General features: G+C 34.2%; 1 protein-coding gene across 1 annotated transcript; it reads left to right on the forward strand.

The window, feature by feature from the left end:
* Nucleotides 1-239: 239 nt before the first annotated feature.
* Nucleotides 240-16967, forward strand: LOC149807418 (uncharacterized). The gene is made up of 10 exons (XM_089966562.1): nt 240-381; nt 2670-2726; nt 3405-3444; nt 4882-5108; nt 6987-7135; nt 8298-8449; nt 11137-11236; nt 11774-11978; nt 14726-14834; nt 16622-16967. The coding sequence occupies exons 2-10, from the start codon at nt 2685-2687 to the stop codon at nt 16813-16815; spliced, it is 1218 nt and encodes a 405-aa protein (XP_089822688.1). The 5' UTR covers nt 240-381; nt 2670-2684; the 3' UTR covers nt 16816-16967.
* The last annotated feature ends 902 nt before the right edge of the window (nt 16968-17869 follow it).

Here is a 17869-nt window from a genome sequence, read left to right on the forward strand (position 1 = left end):
TGTATCATTTTATCGTATGAATAAAAAGAAATAAACGTAGGCTTAACTCCCTTGTAGGTGAGAAATCATTTCTCTTTCCCAGTTAAATTCAGTCAGGGGCCAAACTGTGTTTCTTTCTTAAAATATATGTGAAATAATTATTAATTTTACCCTGCAACCCGTCGATAATATTACACTTCAGGAACCCCTGCCTTCGAGTGAAACATTAACCTGTGTCAGTCAAGCGTAATGTTATCATTGACTGCAGGTGAGCAAAGGCCTTCATCTATAGTTGGGGATCTCTGTAGGGAAAACACGTAATCTATACTGAGCACATACATTTTGGTATTTTCCCTTATTTTTGTTCATACCCGGACAGAAACAGATTGGAACAGACTTTGGGTAAGGGATTGTTGGACGTTGATTTTGTTGTTATGATATTCGAACTGTGAGAGCTTTACCTCTGCTAGGACAGTAATTTAAATTGTGCACGTAAAACAATGCCAAGAAGAACTGGATTTGTTGTTGATAAGAAAATATGTATTTGTATGCATTTCTTTATTTCTGATTTATCATGATACATTGGCAATATGTTATAATTTCAAAATTTTAGGTAAGGCTAGGGACACAAATCCAGGATTTTGTCGACTGGTTTATTTCCATGAAAAATTAGGTCACGTGAATATATATTGTAAAGACAGTCCATCGTAGTCTTTATGACGTCAGGAAGCCAGATTTAATCGTTAATCATGCTGACTTCATAGAACTCTACCAAAGTTTTGTGAATTGATGAATTTGTTAGCTACATACATACAGAAAGAGAGACTGGGAAATGTTGGGATAGGGAGAGCTCATATTAGTGTAAGCGAGAAGTGCCAGAAACATGATTTCCAAATTTTAGTTAGCTAAGGAACCTTGCGTCTTTTTATACACAGAACAAATGCAAAGCATTGCACGATATTTAAAAAGAAATCGTGTTGACATTAAATGTACATGATATTAAAAAAATCGCGTTGACATTAGCCGTGCACGATATTTAAAAGAAATCTTGTTTACATTAACTATAAATTAAAATGTTATGTATTTTTGTCGACCACTGTGCTGTAAATATGATAGTTCCTTGTAATATTCATGAAGATGTATTGCTTGCCAAATGAAGTAAAATTTAGCACTGATAATGTTTTTATTATTTTCTAAGTCCAATAATGATGATGATACTACTACAACTAGTAAAGTTATAATCATCGTCATTAGAGTAATATTACTTGTAGTAGTAGTACTACTACTAGCAAATATCATCATCATCTATCATCATCATCATGATCATGATTATCATCATCATCATCATCGTCATTATTATTATTATATTATTATTATTATTATTATTATCATTATTAAAGTAGCATTTTCTGGTCGAAAGGGAAAACAATATTTAAATGAGAATACGAACACTTAAGAAATGATCACATATAAAACCAGAACGATTTAGTCAATGGTATAAAGTTAGACGAGCTCTCTTTATTTTTTATGCTGTTTGCTGACGATTTAGTTTTATTTTCAGTAAATATTGATGGTTTACAGAAGCTAAAGTATAATATGCAATAAATGGAATCTAATTATTAATCTTGTTACAAATAAAGTTATGGTCTTTAGAAAATGTGTTCCATTAAGACAATACCAAGTATGGAATACATTAGGGGGTAATATTGAGGTAGTTGAAAATTTTAATTATTGTGGTCTTGTTTTCTCAAGCAATGGAGAAAATCTCTAAAGCTGAACAGACATTGGTTGATAAAGCACCAAACGCATTGAATATGCTTATTTGTAATTTACTTAAATTATAATGAATGTTTTGGACATTTTGATATTTATGTTTTTCCAGTTCTTAATTACTCATCACAAGTAGCCATCAAGCTGACGCCACTGAATGTGTATAACGAAGTTTAAAAAAACAATTTTGCTAAATATAAAAATATCTATTTCTCAAGAAGGTGTATACGGTGAAGTTGGAAAAATCCAACGGAAATACTTAAGACTAGTTAAGTTTGTTAAACAAAGGTCTAGAATAATAATAAAAATCTGCAAATATTATTCTGAATACTTCATATAAATAAATTAATTAATAGAATCAGCCGGGTTTCACTCCTAAAATATACTTTAAACGGATTTGATTTTTGGTAAGTGTAGATGTTTCCTGATTCTATAAATTGCTCCAAGTTTATTCCAATTTTCAAACAATGTATCACATGTGCTTTTTTATTCAGATTGGAATAACAAACTACAAATTTATAACAAATTCTCTCTATATAAACATATAAAAACTGACTTCGGTTTCGAACTTTATTCCAAATTCTTGTGTTACCTTAAACATCTATCAGCTTTGACAAAACTCCGACTGTCTGCCCATACTCTGATAATGGAAACTGGGAGATATGGAAGCAACAGAATCGACAGATATGAAAGATACTGCATGCTCTGTGACAACCATGATATTAAAGATGAGTATCATTTCATTTTAGTATGTCGTATGTATACTTGCCGTTTTGAGTTTCGGTTTTAAAGTTTTGCATATAGCATTTAATAACCTTAACAATATTAGTAATATGTATTCTGTAAGCTTACAAATAGTAGTAAACTATTGGACTGAATTTGGTATTGTGATTTGTATGTATTTTTTTATCATTACACAGGAAATATAAAATAATATGGCATCCTTCCATCACAAATTGAAGGTCATATTGTTATTGGTAAGTACTTGTTTCAACGCCTTAGTGTAAAAAAATCAAAATCCTTTTAGAATATTTCCCTGAGCAATAAGTGTGATAAAGTTTGATTGAGTAAGAAAACAAGTGGCATTCTCATCATTATAAGGATGAACGATTGGAAGACTTTAAGCATAATTATATATATATATATATATATATATATATATATATATATATATATATATATATATAATATTTTATATTGTCATGAAGTTGTCATGATGGCGTGGAATTTAATCATGAAGTCACAGAGAGAGAGAGAGAGAGAGAGAGAGAGAGAGAATATTTTGCCAATAAGTCTATTAGCTATTAGAATAATGTCATTAAAATATTTCTAATACATGAGGAAAAATCCTATCAGCATTGTTCGCACACGGGCTAGAACACTGTTTCATGTAAATAATATTTGGTTTTGTTGGGTCTTACAATTCTCACTACCTTTAATGTTTTAAATGCTTTGATAAAAGATTGTCTTAAAACCGATGCAATGGTACTTTAATGGGATTTCATGTAGCCACAGATCAGGGTTATACACCATACACACCAAATATGCTACCTCTTCAAATGAAAACACTAATTTAAATATCAGTCTCTTTATGGGGGAATACCAATGCTCACATGACCCAATTATGGTTTTCTAATTCTATTTCTTTATTTCAGACCATCTGGATGAGACGTTACTATGCACAAGTAGAATCAGGTAAATGACACAAATAAGACGGTCTAATGGTAACTTGGCAAGGGAATCGAAAGGAGTTATAAATTTTGTCTGTAAAATTCAGAGAACTAGCCAAAGTTAAGGTAACTATATACACTGAACGCGCAGCTGTTTACTTATCGGCGAGCATATTGAAACGAATGGTGAATATAAACTAAGCAAAATGACTAACCAACAATAAGTAATGAAAATATTTAAATGTATTTTCAGTTGATCTAAGTTATAATCATGCTTTAAGTAACATTGACACCGATTATATGATTGTTTTTATCTTCCATCTCGCTCTTTCCCCTTTTCCGTTGGTAGGTTTGTCTGAAAATGTTGCCATCAGTCATAGGTCAAGAGACATTATTGGATGACGCAAACACAAATCCACAACGCGAGTGTTTTAATGGATTTTCGCTCCCTATCTTGCTGAGAGAGAGAGAGAGAGAGAGAGAGAGAGAGAGAGAGAGAGAGAGAGAGAGAATGGTTGTGGGAAATATGCTAATTTCTTGCCCATTCCGATGTTTTTCTGTTGGTCGATTGGTCGGCCACCTGACCAAACAAAGAGGAGAAGAGCAGCATTTTGACTTTTATATATTTAAACTAATCTGTTTCAAGAAGCTTATTATAGGTTTTTACAGTATGTGTGCAATCTCGACAAGCTATTGCAACTTTGTATCTTTTGTATTAGATAAATCCAATGGAAAGTGTACACATACTGTTATGACGACCTAGGTTCTTGCAGTTTACTTGGTGAAGTTTAGTTTTAAAGGTTTCATCAAGCCCAAATTCTCTCTCTCTCTCTCTCTCTCTCTCTCTCCACATACTTGAACGTATTTTGTCCCTTACTCATGGGAGTGAAAGAAAGATAAGGGAAGACAGAAGGGTTTTCAACGACATTACCCAATTCATATAGAAAGCGGAGATTCTTAATATTTGTTCTCGTTATTTGCTTTTTTTTCTTAATGTCGTTAATGATTAATCGGTGGAAATTCATCACTGATCTAGTATAGAAGTGATAACCTACCGTTCAAACAAAATTGATATATGCGTATTAATGCGCCAAAGACGGACCACAATTTGTTATAAAACAGTATTGGTATATCAATTTATTTTATATCAACAGCTGAGAGAGAGAGAGAGAGAGAGAGAGAGAGAGAGAGATTTGGATAAGTAAATTAATTATAACGATAAGGATAAATCTGAGAGACAGAGACAAAATAAAACAAAGAGGAAAAAAAAACCACAACAACAACAGCGTATTCTTACACAAGAAAAATATATTTTAGTAAACAGTAGTTCCCGCATACGTTTTAAGAAGACGTAAAAATTAAAAAGATTTCAAGATCCCGGTAAAGGATATCGCTAGTGCATCATGCCATATAAACTTGTTAGTGCCATGTCTGACAAAATAAACTTTTTTCTTCTTCTAAGGACATGCGTATTGCTCTAGGGACTCCACAACAAGGACTTTACGCATGCGTCTCTACATTATCAGAGGGACTGAAATGATCTACCGAGTGTACCCAGTGACATCTCAGTACATCGAATGGAATAATTCAACTTGCAAAATCGATATGTCATCCTCAACAACAATAGAGTCAACTCACTATGTTAATATCGACACTCTGGTGTACACTAATGAGTGCGGAGCAGAGAGGGTATGTTCAGCAGGTTCAAAACATTTATTAATTTTTTCGTTCTAAATTACCTGTCAACATCTGGAGATGAAACATATTTAGCAGATTATGTATCATCAAACGTACTTCCTGTCATGCGCAATGAGCCATTTTCTATTGACTCCACTACCGCCACATGTCGGTTTCTACAAGAATCTTGCAAAAACGACTATTTTGCTTTTAATCTAATTTTATTAGAAATTTTACAACATAGCTCAAACATATAAACTTAGGCGTTGAAACAGTAAATATGGCATTGTAATTTTAAACTTAACAGTTTTCTTCGTTGAAATTCAACGCAAAAACTACTAAAATGATACCTCAATGTGGCGCTCTACAGTTTCGTTTTTTGCATGGAGTTAGAATATTAAAGAAAAAGAATTTCCCCGGGTTTCCTCACTGGTTATACTGGCTACTTAAAAGATCTTGTATATCTTAGGTATTGTTCAAAGAACCTTTAATTCTCTTTATTTTGGTGTATGACTGATGGGTGTAATATGGGTTATAGAGTATACAGCTTGGCCTTACTCCAGAGGTCAATTGTATAAAAAAGAGACGATAACATTTTTTTTTACATGCTGTAAGTTTGGTAATTCATTCGTTGCACTTTAAAAAGCTGGTATTTTCTAGTCTGGCAAAATTCATTTTCCCTATTTTAATAGCTGCTATGGACAGTATACTTTAGACTAATTCAGGCTGATTTGTTTAGCACAAGGGAGCAGTCATTTTAGTTAGCAGTGTACAATTTCCAAACGTACAATATCAAAAGAAATGTCAGCCCCATTACATTAAAGTAGCATAGAGGTATGCCAACATTCTCTCCAAATGTGCATGTTTTAAATGCAAACAACTTCATTTTACATACGTCACTCTCTCAACAGTACATAACAACTGGTGAGCGCCCCTAAAAATGAAATGACGCTGACCCCAGGAATAAAATATCTATGCAGATAGTAGCGTCGTCTGGGGAGCAGTTTGTTAGCCTGTTTGCTCTCAAGTTTAAACAACATAATTTTCACATAAACTTGGTTTTTACTCCTCGCATTTTTAGGGATGGACTGTAAACTGGTCTGTTGCCAACCAAAGCACTGCTCATATGGTCGTCAAGAGTGGCAAATATGCGCAAAACTTTACAGAAATGTAGTTGTTGTAGGGTTTAACGCCATTTTTCAGCACGCGATTGGCTATACATGGCGGCCAGTATTAATGGTGGAGGAAGAACCCGGGAAAACCCCGGAAAGAACCACCGACCCACGAGAAGCTACTGGCAGGCTTTCTCACATACCCACATTAGCCGAATCCGAGACTCGAACCCACGCAGACAGAGGTGAGATGGCAGTGATCCGTAACGGAGAGCGCTTTAGACCACTCGGCCACTCGGGGCCCCTACAGAAATGTAAATCACGTGGCAAAAGTATATGCATTTTCAACATGAACTGATGTAATTCTTATGATATAACTATCTTTTCTCCATGTATTTCAATCAATGTTATGAAGCATGCTTATTAGCTTTGTTCTTAGTTGAAGAGATCAGTAAAAGGTTTCCACTTATCATAGCCATATGAGTAGTCTGCTCTTTGGTTTAGTAGTTCTACTTGTGCAAAGAATGTCAAGGCCATCAACGAACTCGTGAAAGGATATTATCATTAACAAGAATCAGCGTTCATTGTAATTATTACGTTAATCTCGTTTATTTATAGGCGATGGTATATGAAAGTCGTTTTTTTAAATGATTTTGGACCGCTAAAATAAGTAAGTAGTCAAATAATTAAGTAAGTAAGTAAATAAATAACAAATAAAATGTGTTTAGTAAATGAAGGTGAAAAAGAAACTAATGATGAAAGACATGTTGCATTACAGACGGCAGGCACGAATAGGTTCACATGGAGATTTAGGACCCGGAAGGACCCGAGTGAAATCTGGACCCACGCTGGTGACAATATCTACGTCATCGAATGCAACTACGATACTGCAATTGACACATATACACAGACTGTTGTTGAAGTTTTGTGAGTGTTTTGGAATAGCAACGAGCTTTAGCGTATGGCACAATATAAAAAGTTCACTAATTTCAAATGTCGACTGCAATTCCAGACAGCAATTTCAAATATCAAATTGTCCGTGTGTACATGTATATAATATTCATACAAATGCGACAAGCGTAGCTCAAAGATTAGATGTAGCATAACGCTCAGACAGATAAAGGTATTCCCTTTTTGGCATTTGTAAAATGACCATAACATAACTTGATCTGTCGTTGCAGCGGCAGACGCGGGTCTACGAGGGGTTATATAAACAAATACCGTAACTTGATATTGTTTTCTTGAATGAGTTGTGTCAATGAGTTCCAAATCAGATGCTACAGTTTCCCATACTTGGATAAAATTTTATATTGACTTAAATGTGTTAACTGATCCCAAGTCCAAAAATTGAGGATTTTGATTCTGAGCTTTTTCTGATCCAAGGATACATGCCAGGCAAGAAATAGGTATCAAGCTAGATTTATTATAATGCTTTTGTCATTTCTGAGAGAAAATGTAGAGGAGGAAAAATAAAGCACGTTAGGGTACCACCATGTTTCTTTTAATTTGTTTCTTGGTTAGTTCGGTTAAATTTTATAATGTAGTATATACTATGCATCTTGCAGCCAATGATACCTTTTTGTGTGTGGATTTGACCTCAGATTTCTGCTCTATTTATTATTCATTGCTATTGATCTCCAAAAATTGTTCTGATATTATCTTTTACTACTTTCCCATATTTAAGTAGTAAGTATCCAGGTTATATTATTTTCACCGTTTGAATATATATCTTTCAAAATGCATGGCCGAAAACGTCCGTAACACAGACCATTAAAACAACTATGTTTTTGTTTAGAGGAATATTGGCTGCAGGACCAAGTTGAAAATCACACCAAGACAAAAATGTTAAGTTCGGAAGTCAGATAATCAGAATCTGTAATTTCGTTTAGTTCAATATTATTGATGGAGTGTATAATTAAGTATAAAATAAAGGCCATTTGGTAAAATCCAGGTTAGACTGTCACGATTTCATTAGAAGCTATCACAATGTGTCTGTCCTTTGTTTTTAAGAAGTGAGATATGGATGGTCGGAGAAAATGCGAGAAGTCGAAAGAATATTTCGTTTATCTTTTTTGCATGGGATCTACAGGGATACCATTCAACAGGTGGAAGCGATCAAGCCAGTAAATGAGTCCCTGTCACTGATCGCAGTGGATACCAATAACCAAAGGGTGACGAACGTAAAACTTGGCGACATAATCAAGCTAGAGATGGTGATGGATTTAAATGATAACTATCGGGGTAATACAGCCTGTTATTCATAGAGACTATCGGGGTAATACAGTCTGTTATTCATAGACACTATCGGGGTAATATAGTCTGTTATTCATAGTGACTATTGGAGTAATACAGTCTGTCATTCAAAGAGACTATCGCGGTAATACAGTCTGTTATTCATAGAGACTATCGGGGTAAGACAGTTTACTATTCATATGAACTATCGGAGTAATACAGTCTGTTATTCATAGAGACTATCGGGATAATAAAGCATGTTATTCATAGAGATTATCGGGGTAATACAGTCTGTTATTTATAAAGACAATTGGGGTAATACAGTCTGTCATTCATAGAGACTATCGCGGTAATACAGTCTGTTATTCATAGAGACTATCGGGGTAATACTGCCTGTTATTCATAGACACTATCGGGGTAATATAGTCTGTTATTCATAGTGACTATTGGGGTAATACAGTCTGTCATTCATAGAGACTATCGCGGTAATACAGTCTGTTATTCATAGAGACTATTGGGGTAAGACAGTTTACTATTCATAGGAACTATCGGAGTAATACAGTCTGTTATTCATAGAGGCTATCGGGGTAATACAGTATGTTATTCATAGAGATTATCGGGGTAATACAGTCTGTTATTTATAAAGACAATTGGGGTAATACAGTCTGTTATTCATAGAGACTATCGCGGTAATACAGTCTGTTAATCATAGAGACTATTGTGGTAATACAGTCTGTTATTCATATAGACGATCTGGATAATACAGACTGTTATTCATAGAGACTATCGGGGTAATATAGTCTATTATTCATAGAGAATATCGTGGTACTACATTCTATTATTCTTAGAGACTATCGGGGTGACACAGTCCATCATTCATAGAGATTATTGGGGTAATACAGTCCATCATTTATATAGACTGTCGTGCTAATACAGTCTACTATTCATATAGTCTATCGGGTTAACACAGTCTATTGCTCATAGAGGCTAACAAGGTAATAGAGTCTATTATTCATAGCGACTATCGATGTAATGCAGTCTATCATTTATACAGACTATCGGGGCAATGCAGTCTATTAAACATAGAGACGGTAATTCAGTCTTTCATTCATAGAGACTATCAGGGTAATACAGTCAATAATTTATATATACTATCGGGGTAATATTTTCTATGATTCATATAGACTATCGGACTAGTAAGTCTATTATTTATAGAGACTATCAGGATAATACAGTCTGTTATTTATAGAGACTATCGTGTTGATACAGTCTATCGTTTATATTGACTATCGGGGTAATACAGTCCATCCTTTATAGAGACTATCAGGGTAATACAGTCTATCATTTATATAGACTATTGGGGTAATACAGTCTATCATTCATATATACTGTTGGGGTAATACAGTCTATCATTAACACAGACTATCGGGATAATACAGTCCATCATTCATAGAGACCCTTTTGAGTAAGGGACTTGTAGACTATCGTTGGTTTCAGCAGACTACATTTACTTGTGTGGAGTATTATGCCGCAACTGTTCCTTTACAACAGCCAAAATTTGTTATTTTCAGTCTGGCACGTGGAGATGAAATTAGCATAAAATTGCTCATATGGACACCGAGAAAGATAAATTTTTCTGGGTCTTTTTAATTAAAGACTTAAAGTATTTTCTCAAGATGTAAGGAATTAATGGACATACAGCATTTATAATTAATAATGATGAAACTTAGGAGTTGTCTTCCAATATGGCCAATGATGACGTCATCTAAAAAGGACCTTTACTCGTGGTCAATCATACTAATACTCCAGCTTACATACTTTTTCTTCCTTATCATTCTCTCAGTTTCTTTTGATACCAATGCACATTCCCACGCTCTTTATGAGATTTTATTTAGCCATGTGGATAGACAAAAATCAGACATTTCAAGATGTACGGAATATCATTAGTTGTACACTATGGATCAGGGCCATGGATCTGATAGGTAAAAACATTTGTTTTCCTAGAGAGACTATGAATCAGTAGAAATAAATCTTAAAAACGCTATGTAGATTAATATCATAATGCTTATTATAGCATATGTTTCTCCAAAGACAAAATGTTAGCGTTGTTTCGGAATTTTGATCCTTTACCACATTTGAACGAGTCATAATGATAAAAACAAAGTAATCGCCTATTTGAATGAAGGAAATACGTAATCAGACAGAATAGTTTGTTGGACGAAGCTGGTGATAATACTGTGGATTTTATAATGTTTAAAATACAGCCGACAGATATAAAATATGCCTGACTGACAAAAATGTGAAACACTTGTACTCATCTTGACAAACAAGAAATCCATCAACAAAGAGAATACCAAATTAATATCCACAAATACAGCAGTAGCTTCCGAAACCAGAAGAAATCTCAAGTGCAGACTTATATAAAGTGCATTATGTAAATTGCATATTTATAGTGGTTTCTAACTATTGCAATTTCAAACATTAACACTAATTTAAAATGAAGTAGATATACTCTATACTTTACTAATTATAAAGGACACATTCAGTTCCATAGCAACCGTCCAGAAAACTCCACAACTGCAGCAGGGTCCCAATATTCCCGTCAAACAACTAATGGGTGGAGGTACATAATTAAGTTTTTCGGCTGTGGGAAGCAGAAACGTATAGTAAGAATACTTCTTTTTTATTTTAAACAGACAATGTTTCTCCCTATGGAGTCGCCCCATACAACTGTAAAGCCAGTGGAAGTTGCAACTTTGACCAAGAGTTTACCGAGCAAATAATAAATGCGGATGGGTAAGTATCCTGACAAAAGTACACAGAGGATGGGTAAGTATCCTGGCAATAGTACACAGAGGATGGGTAAGTATCCTGGCAATAGTACACAGAGGATGGGTAAGTATCCTGGCAATAGTACACAGAGGATGGGTAAGTATCCTGGCAATAGTACACAGAGGATGGTTAAGTATCCTGGCAATAGTACAAAGAGGATATTTGGATAGATTCAGTCAGATGGTGGATTACTGTGTTTAAAATTGATGTATTTTGCTATTAGCTTTTGAACTATCACCTTTCACTAAAGGAAAAATAATTTTGGGACTGAAACTAAAATGCATAATAATTGTGTGTTGAAAAATGTCATGACATCTCATCAGTCACTGTCCTAAAATAATGGTCCGTTAAAAACCAAACACCCCACCCCAAGAAACAAACGATGAACAAAGAGTTTTTATTCCTGTATAATGATAAAATGTTTGATGCTGACCTTCCATACTTTGGAAGAAAAAGTAAGTAATGTCAATATTCTAAGTCGTTATTTTATTAAAACTATAGATGCCCTAACATAGCACCAAATGTTGCTTTGGATCCCTCAAAAGAGTTCATCAAGCGGGTCACAACAACAACTGAATTTCGCACGACGTCGGGGACATTCGAAGTCAGAACATTTACTGGACAGCCTAGCCGACTGTGTTTCTCTTGCTATGTACTTTTCTGCTTTGGTAACCGCAGCTCATCGTCAGATAAGAGATGCGATAATGTAAGTACCAGAATTTAATATTTTACAAATTTATTTAATGACTATAACATAGACTTACATTTCAAAATTTCAAAGAAATATACAAGGAACATAATTTTGAGGCATATTGTCTTCCAGATCCCCCATTGTTTCTGTTGCCCTTAACGATCAATAATTGTCTGTATTCTTGTGCATCATCATTTGAAAAGACATTCGGAATATTTTTGTCTCTTCCCAGTGATAGAGGGATCTACTCATCGTTCTTCTAGCCAATATGAATACCACCCGGCCATTTCCGTTGATCTCTGGAAATGCACTTCCGGCATATATATAATTGTTTCAATATTATACTACTACTACGTTCCATGCCTAATTCCTTAATTCTTCTACATTGTGTATCAATTCTAATGTATTAATTATGAGTTTAGATTCACCAGGACTATTTTACTTATGTCTGCAGGTTACTTTGATACAACTAATTCAATAATCACCGTGACTATCTTACTTATGTCTGGCACTTATTTCGATACAATCTATCAAACAATTACCATGATTATTGTACATGTGTCTAGCGCTTACTTCGATACAACCAATCCTAGAATCACCATCACTATCTTACTTATGTCTGGCACTTAGTTCGGTATTACCTATCCAACAATCAGATTAGGTTATGTTGCCTTTTCTGTAAATAGTTTCATTTGAATTAATTGGATTGTGTAGTGCGAATGATATTATCGGAACCGGTTGAATCACATCTGTTTGCTTTGCTATCTTACGCACGAATCAAGAGGCTGAAATGAATCAACATGTTAGTCCCTGTTTAAGCATTAATGCTGCTTGCTACTGAATGCAAGCAAATCCTTCACTAGTTGGATAATCTCCAGGAAAAATCAGAGAACAATATGAACGATTTTCTTTGAGACTATAATACGATGCAGTAACATCACACCATGTCAATTTATTGTAGTGATATTTGATTGCATGAAAGGTAACTCTATCATAAATGCAGCCATGGTAATAAATAATGCCTATCCTTTCCTGGAAGACACCCCACGTGCAGCAAATATTTTACATAGATTTGATGAAAATTCTGTGGCAAGCACTATCCGAGCCTCTTTTGGGTTTACAGAGAAGGACATGCGAAGGTCCTAGTGTCTGTTGGCATTCGACGGAGAAGGCGGGAAATATGTAGGTTGTGTGAAAAGAATTCATATCAAGCAAATAGTGGGGATCATACTTGAATACAGAAAATACAGCAATATGAAAACTAATGTAGCTACGGGTGTCAGTGAAAATAAAATTGCCAAACGGGTTCAGTGTCATAATCTCCATTATATCCATGGTGATCATAAAGATTCATGACGCTATCATTTTCATTGCGTTACACATTTCATTTGCAATTAACGCTGCACTCCTTAATTGAGCCCACCAGCACCAGATTTCCATATCAACGTAGGTGATAAAAAAAGTGTCTGCTTTTAGTCTTTCGTTTATTAAATACAAATTTTGTCATGTTAGAAAACAAGTTCAAAATGTCCAACATAATTAAAATTGTTAAAATTAACCTTAAGCGACAGCTTATGAATACATATACTTATTTTAACTAAAGTCTTTGGATACTAAATATTGAAATACTTTATTATTTCTCCTCCATGGACTCAACTGACTATAATAACGTAATGAAGAATGAGTACTCATTGGAATGAATTGATTGCATAATAACGTAATGAAGAATGAGTACTCATTGGAATGAATTGACTGTATAATAACGTAATGAAGAATGAGTACTCCATGGTATGAATTGACTGTATAATAACACAATGAAGAATGAGTACTCCATGGAATGAATTGACTGCATAATAACGTAATGAAGAATGAGTACTCCATGGAATGAATTGACTGCATAATAACGTAATGAAGAATGAGCACTCACTGGAATTAACTGACTGTATAATAACGTAATGAAGAATGAGTACTCCATGGTATGAATTGACTGTATAATAACGTAATGAAGAATGAGTACTCATTGGAATGAATTGACTGTATAATAACGTAATGAAGAATGAGCACTCACTGGAATTAACTGACTGCATAATAACGTAATGAAGAATGAGTACTCCATGGAATGAATTGACTGCATAATAACGTAATGAAGAATGAGCACTCACTGGAATTAACTGACTGTATAATAACGTAATGAAGAATGAGTACTCACTGGAATGAATTGATTGTATAATAACGTAATGAAGAATGAGTACTCATTGGAATGAATTGACTGTATAATAACGTAATGAAGAATGAGTACTCCATGGTATGAATTGACTCTATAATAACACAATGAAGAATGAGTACTCCATGGAATGAATTGACTGCATAATAACGTAATGAAGAAAGAGTACTCCATGGAATGAATTGACTGCATAATAACGTAATGAAGAATGAGCACTCACTAGAATTAACTGACTGTATAATAACGTAATGAAGAATGAGTACTCCATGGTATGAATTGACTGTATAATAACGTAATGAAGAATGAGTACTCATTGGAATGAATTGACTGTATAATAACGTAATGAAGAATGAGTACTCCATGGTATGAATTGACTGTATAATAACGTAATGAAGAATGAGTAAACTGTATAGGAATGTAATGAAGAAGTAGTAGACTTTATAAAGATTTAATGAAAAATGAATAGAATGTGTAATGAAGAAGAAGAAGAAGAACAAATGTACTCTCATTATGCATGTTTTCAATTATCTACCTTCAGTTTTGTCTAAACCCCACTCAGTCTGGACGTAGAAAGCGACAGACAAGTCTAGAAGAGGGCACGAAAGTAATTCTTGAACTAAATGTAGATACTGGGACTGGACTTAAAGGTATTTCTACTTAACTCTTATCCGCACGTCACATATGCCAATGGGCTATTGAATAAAATCCTTTCAAATAAGACAGTAATTCATTCATTTTTAGATTATAATTTTTCAGTAATTGCGAGTGTACGAATATTGGTTAGATGTTCCGACAGGAACAAGTAGGACACCTAAAAAATGTTCACGTTGCTACATTTATACAATTTTAAAGCTTTTCTAACTTCAACATTTTCTGTCCGGTCGTCAGAAAATGTGTACCACGCGCGTAGAATCATCTTTCAATAATAAGGATTTTGTTTTCTTTCTACAATTAAAATGCTGACGTAAATGGAAAAGCATCGCTCTGCAAAGGTGTTGTCGGGCATTTCTCCGTTTTCCACATTGGTCTAATGCACTGGTTACCAAAGTAGGCGGTACCGTCCCTTGGAAGTGGTGGGATTACCGCGGGGGGGGGGGAGCTCATGCTGAATAATGTATAATTGGAAGCGGTGGGATTACCGCGGGGGGAGGGGGGGCGCTCATGCTGAATAATGTATAATGCTTGTTACGTAATAAGGTAGGGATCGCTGAGGATAGCTAAGGTTGCCGAAAAAGTTTGGGAACCAATGGTCTAATGAACTGATATACAACGGTCTTTAACAGAACGCCAGAACTGTCAAAAGTTATCCGTTTAAAATATGTTGGGTTAAAACTTCTTTATATGATACACATTCCTTATTGTATGCTCTACGTTTATTATTATTATTAGTAGTAGTTGTATTATTATTATTATTATTATTATTATATGCTGTTTATGCCTTACAATTCGATATTCACTTTTGATAATGATGTGCGTATTTTGTTAAATTATGATCTGCAGTAGTTACTACACGAAGGGTATTTATAAAGTTCTGAATATTTTGTTATAACTCTTTGTTTCTTTGATCCTGTCAATAAAGTTAGTGCCGATCGATAGACAAAATAGTGACACATGCAGATGTATGAGTGTGACGGTCAGTAACAGTGACATGCAAGTGCCTAAGAAGAAACAAATCTGTTACTGATTTGTTGGTGTTTTACGGCAGATCAACGCGAGTAGGTTTAAAAGAAAAACGAGGCAACTAGGAATTAGGTGCATTGTTACGGTAGCCGATCCCCATGATGGGATTCGATTCCGCATCTTTACGTTCAAGAAGCCGTCACGCTAACCACTGGGTCTCTTTATTCAACCATTCAAAATTAAACAGTCCTTATCTCTTTCTGTTTTTTAGGTACTGACATAGTATTCTGTTCTCAGTCGATCTATATAGTTTTTTTTTTTACAACGTTATAAGTATTTGTAAAAGGTTAACATATCAGCTGTGACTATATTTTTAAAAAATCTATATGACTGGTTTGTAAGGTAAACACAGCCGTTCAATTTATACCACAAATTTATAGAAAAGATTGTTAAAAACTTGTGAAATTTTACATTAATTATAGTTTTGGGGACGTTAACTGTAATCTCAAGAAGAAGAAATAAACAGATGATCCCGGAGCGAAAAGTAAAAAACAAATTTAAAAAATCCACACAAACATAAAACAAACAAACAAACAAACTAACAACAATAACAAAGAGTCGAAAATTAGTAGAAATTAATCACACAGTTTTATTTTTGGGATCGTATACAAGATGTATTATGTATTTTAAGCCGTACGAATCATTGGAAGGGTACAAAATCGTAACAAACGTATTGTGTAATGTATCGGTATCGTCAGAAGCCAGTAAATAACTCTTTCCGAAAAAATAATGAATTTGTTGTCATTTATTTCAGAGAGCTCCCATTTGGAAGTGACGCCAATTATCTTGATTGTGACCGCTTTGGTGCTGCTGATAGCAATATCTGCTATCGTCTGCTTCGCCATTTTCTTCCTCAAACACCGTAGTGGTATCAGCGAAGATCACAAGACTATGTCTCCGTATAAAGCGTCTCCTTACGTACCGGGCAGTGACGTGGACAAATATTGAAACGATTTATCTTAGCCTCTCCTTACGTACCGGTCACTGACATGGGCAAATATTGACACAAATAATTTTGTTTTTGTTTTTAGCCCCTCCTTACTTATCATGTAGTTACGTGAGCAAATATTGACACGAATAAAGTATTTTTTAAAATCACATTTTATTGTACTTTCCAGAATATTAGACGAAAATCAAGGTCTTAAAATATTTATATGCAATTTCGTAGCCCTAACAAAGTTGAAATTTACTTCTTGTCGTTCAGAATTGTATTATGTCATTCACTTTCCCTCGTTAATACAGATTGTTTTTTAAGGTGATATGTATTTTATGTGTCACACGATGTATACCGGGAAGTTTTCGCGGTGGCTTTATTTCGTGTTCAATCATTTACAAAGCTCTTGCACATTGTTAACAAATGTTATAAATATAATCTATCGACGCAGTGAAATTTCCACGATTGTTTAAAACTGACGCTACTCTGAGGTGTGCGAACAATAAAGAGAATAAAATAAAATAAAACAATAAAATGGCCGCGAAAATTCGTCGGTATGCGTTATTGAAATGTAAAATGCGTGTGGAATGGCTATATTAACGTTTAATATCTTTATCTTCGAAACGGAAATTTATCACTTGTTTTGTATACGTCGAAATTGAGTTTCATCATCGAATCAATCTCCGTCACAATGTATTCGCTTAATAACACGGATTTCTACCAAATTTGCTATCTAATGACAATAAATCATTTACTAGCAGGAATATTTGAAAGATTACATGCGTTATAAAAATAATAATTATAATTTTGTATAAAAAGAGATACCCTTAATACTAATACCCTTGAAATGAGTCTTCTTAATTGCAAAGTTAGCTAAGGCTAATTAAATAAATTTACATAGTTACTAATAGTTGTAATAACTGGCCTAAAGGCAGATGTTAACATATTTCCAAATACATACCACTTTCTATGTTGATTTTGTAAACAAAAATCAGTTTTATGTGCGCAGCTTTGTTTTCATTAATATTAATTTCTTCTTAACAACATGAAACAAAACATTTATTTGAA

This window comes from Sinohyriopsis cumingii, chromosome 1 (genome assembly GCF_028554795.1).
Source record: "Sinohyriopsis cumingii isolate HCF-2022 chromosome 1, ASM2855479v2, whole genome shotgun sequence".
Classification (NCBI taxonomy): domain Eukaryota; kingdom Metazoa; phylum Mollusca; class Bivalvia; order Unionida; family Unionidae; genus Sinohyriopsis; species Sinohyriopsis cumingii.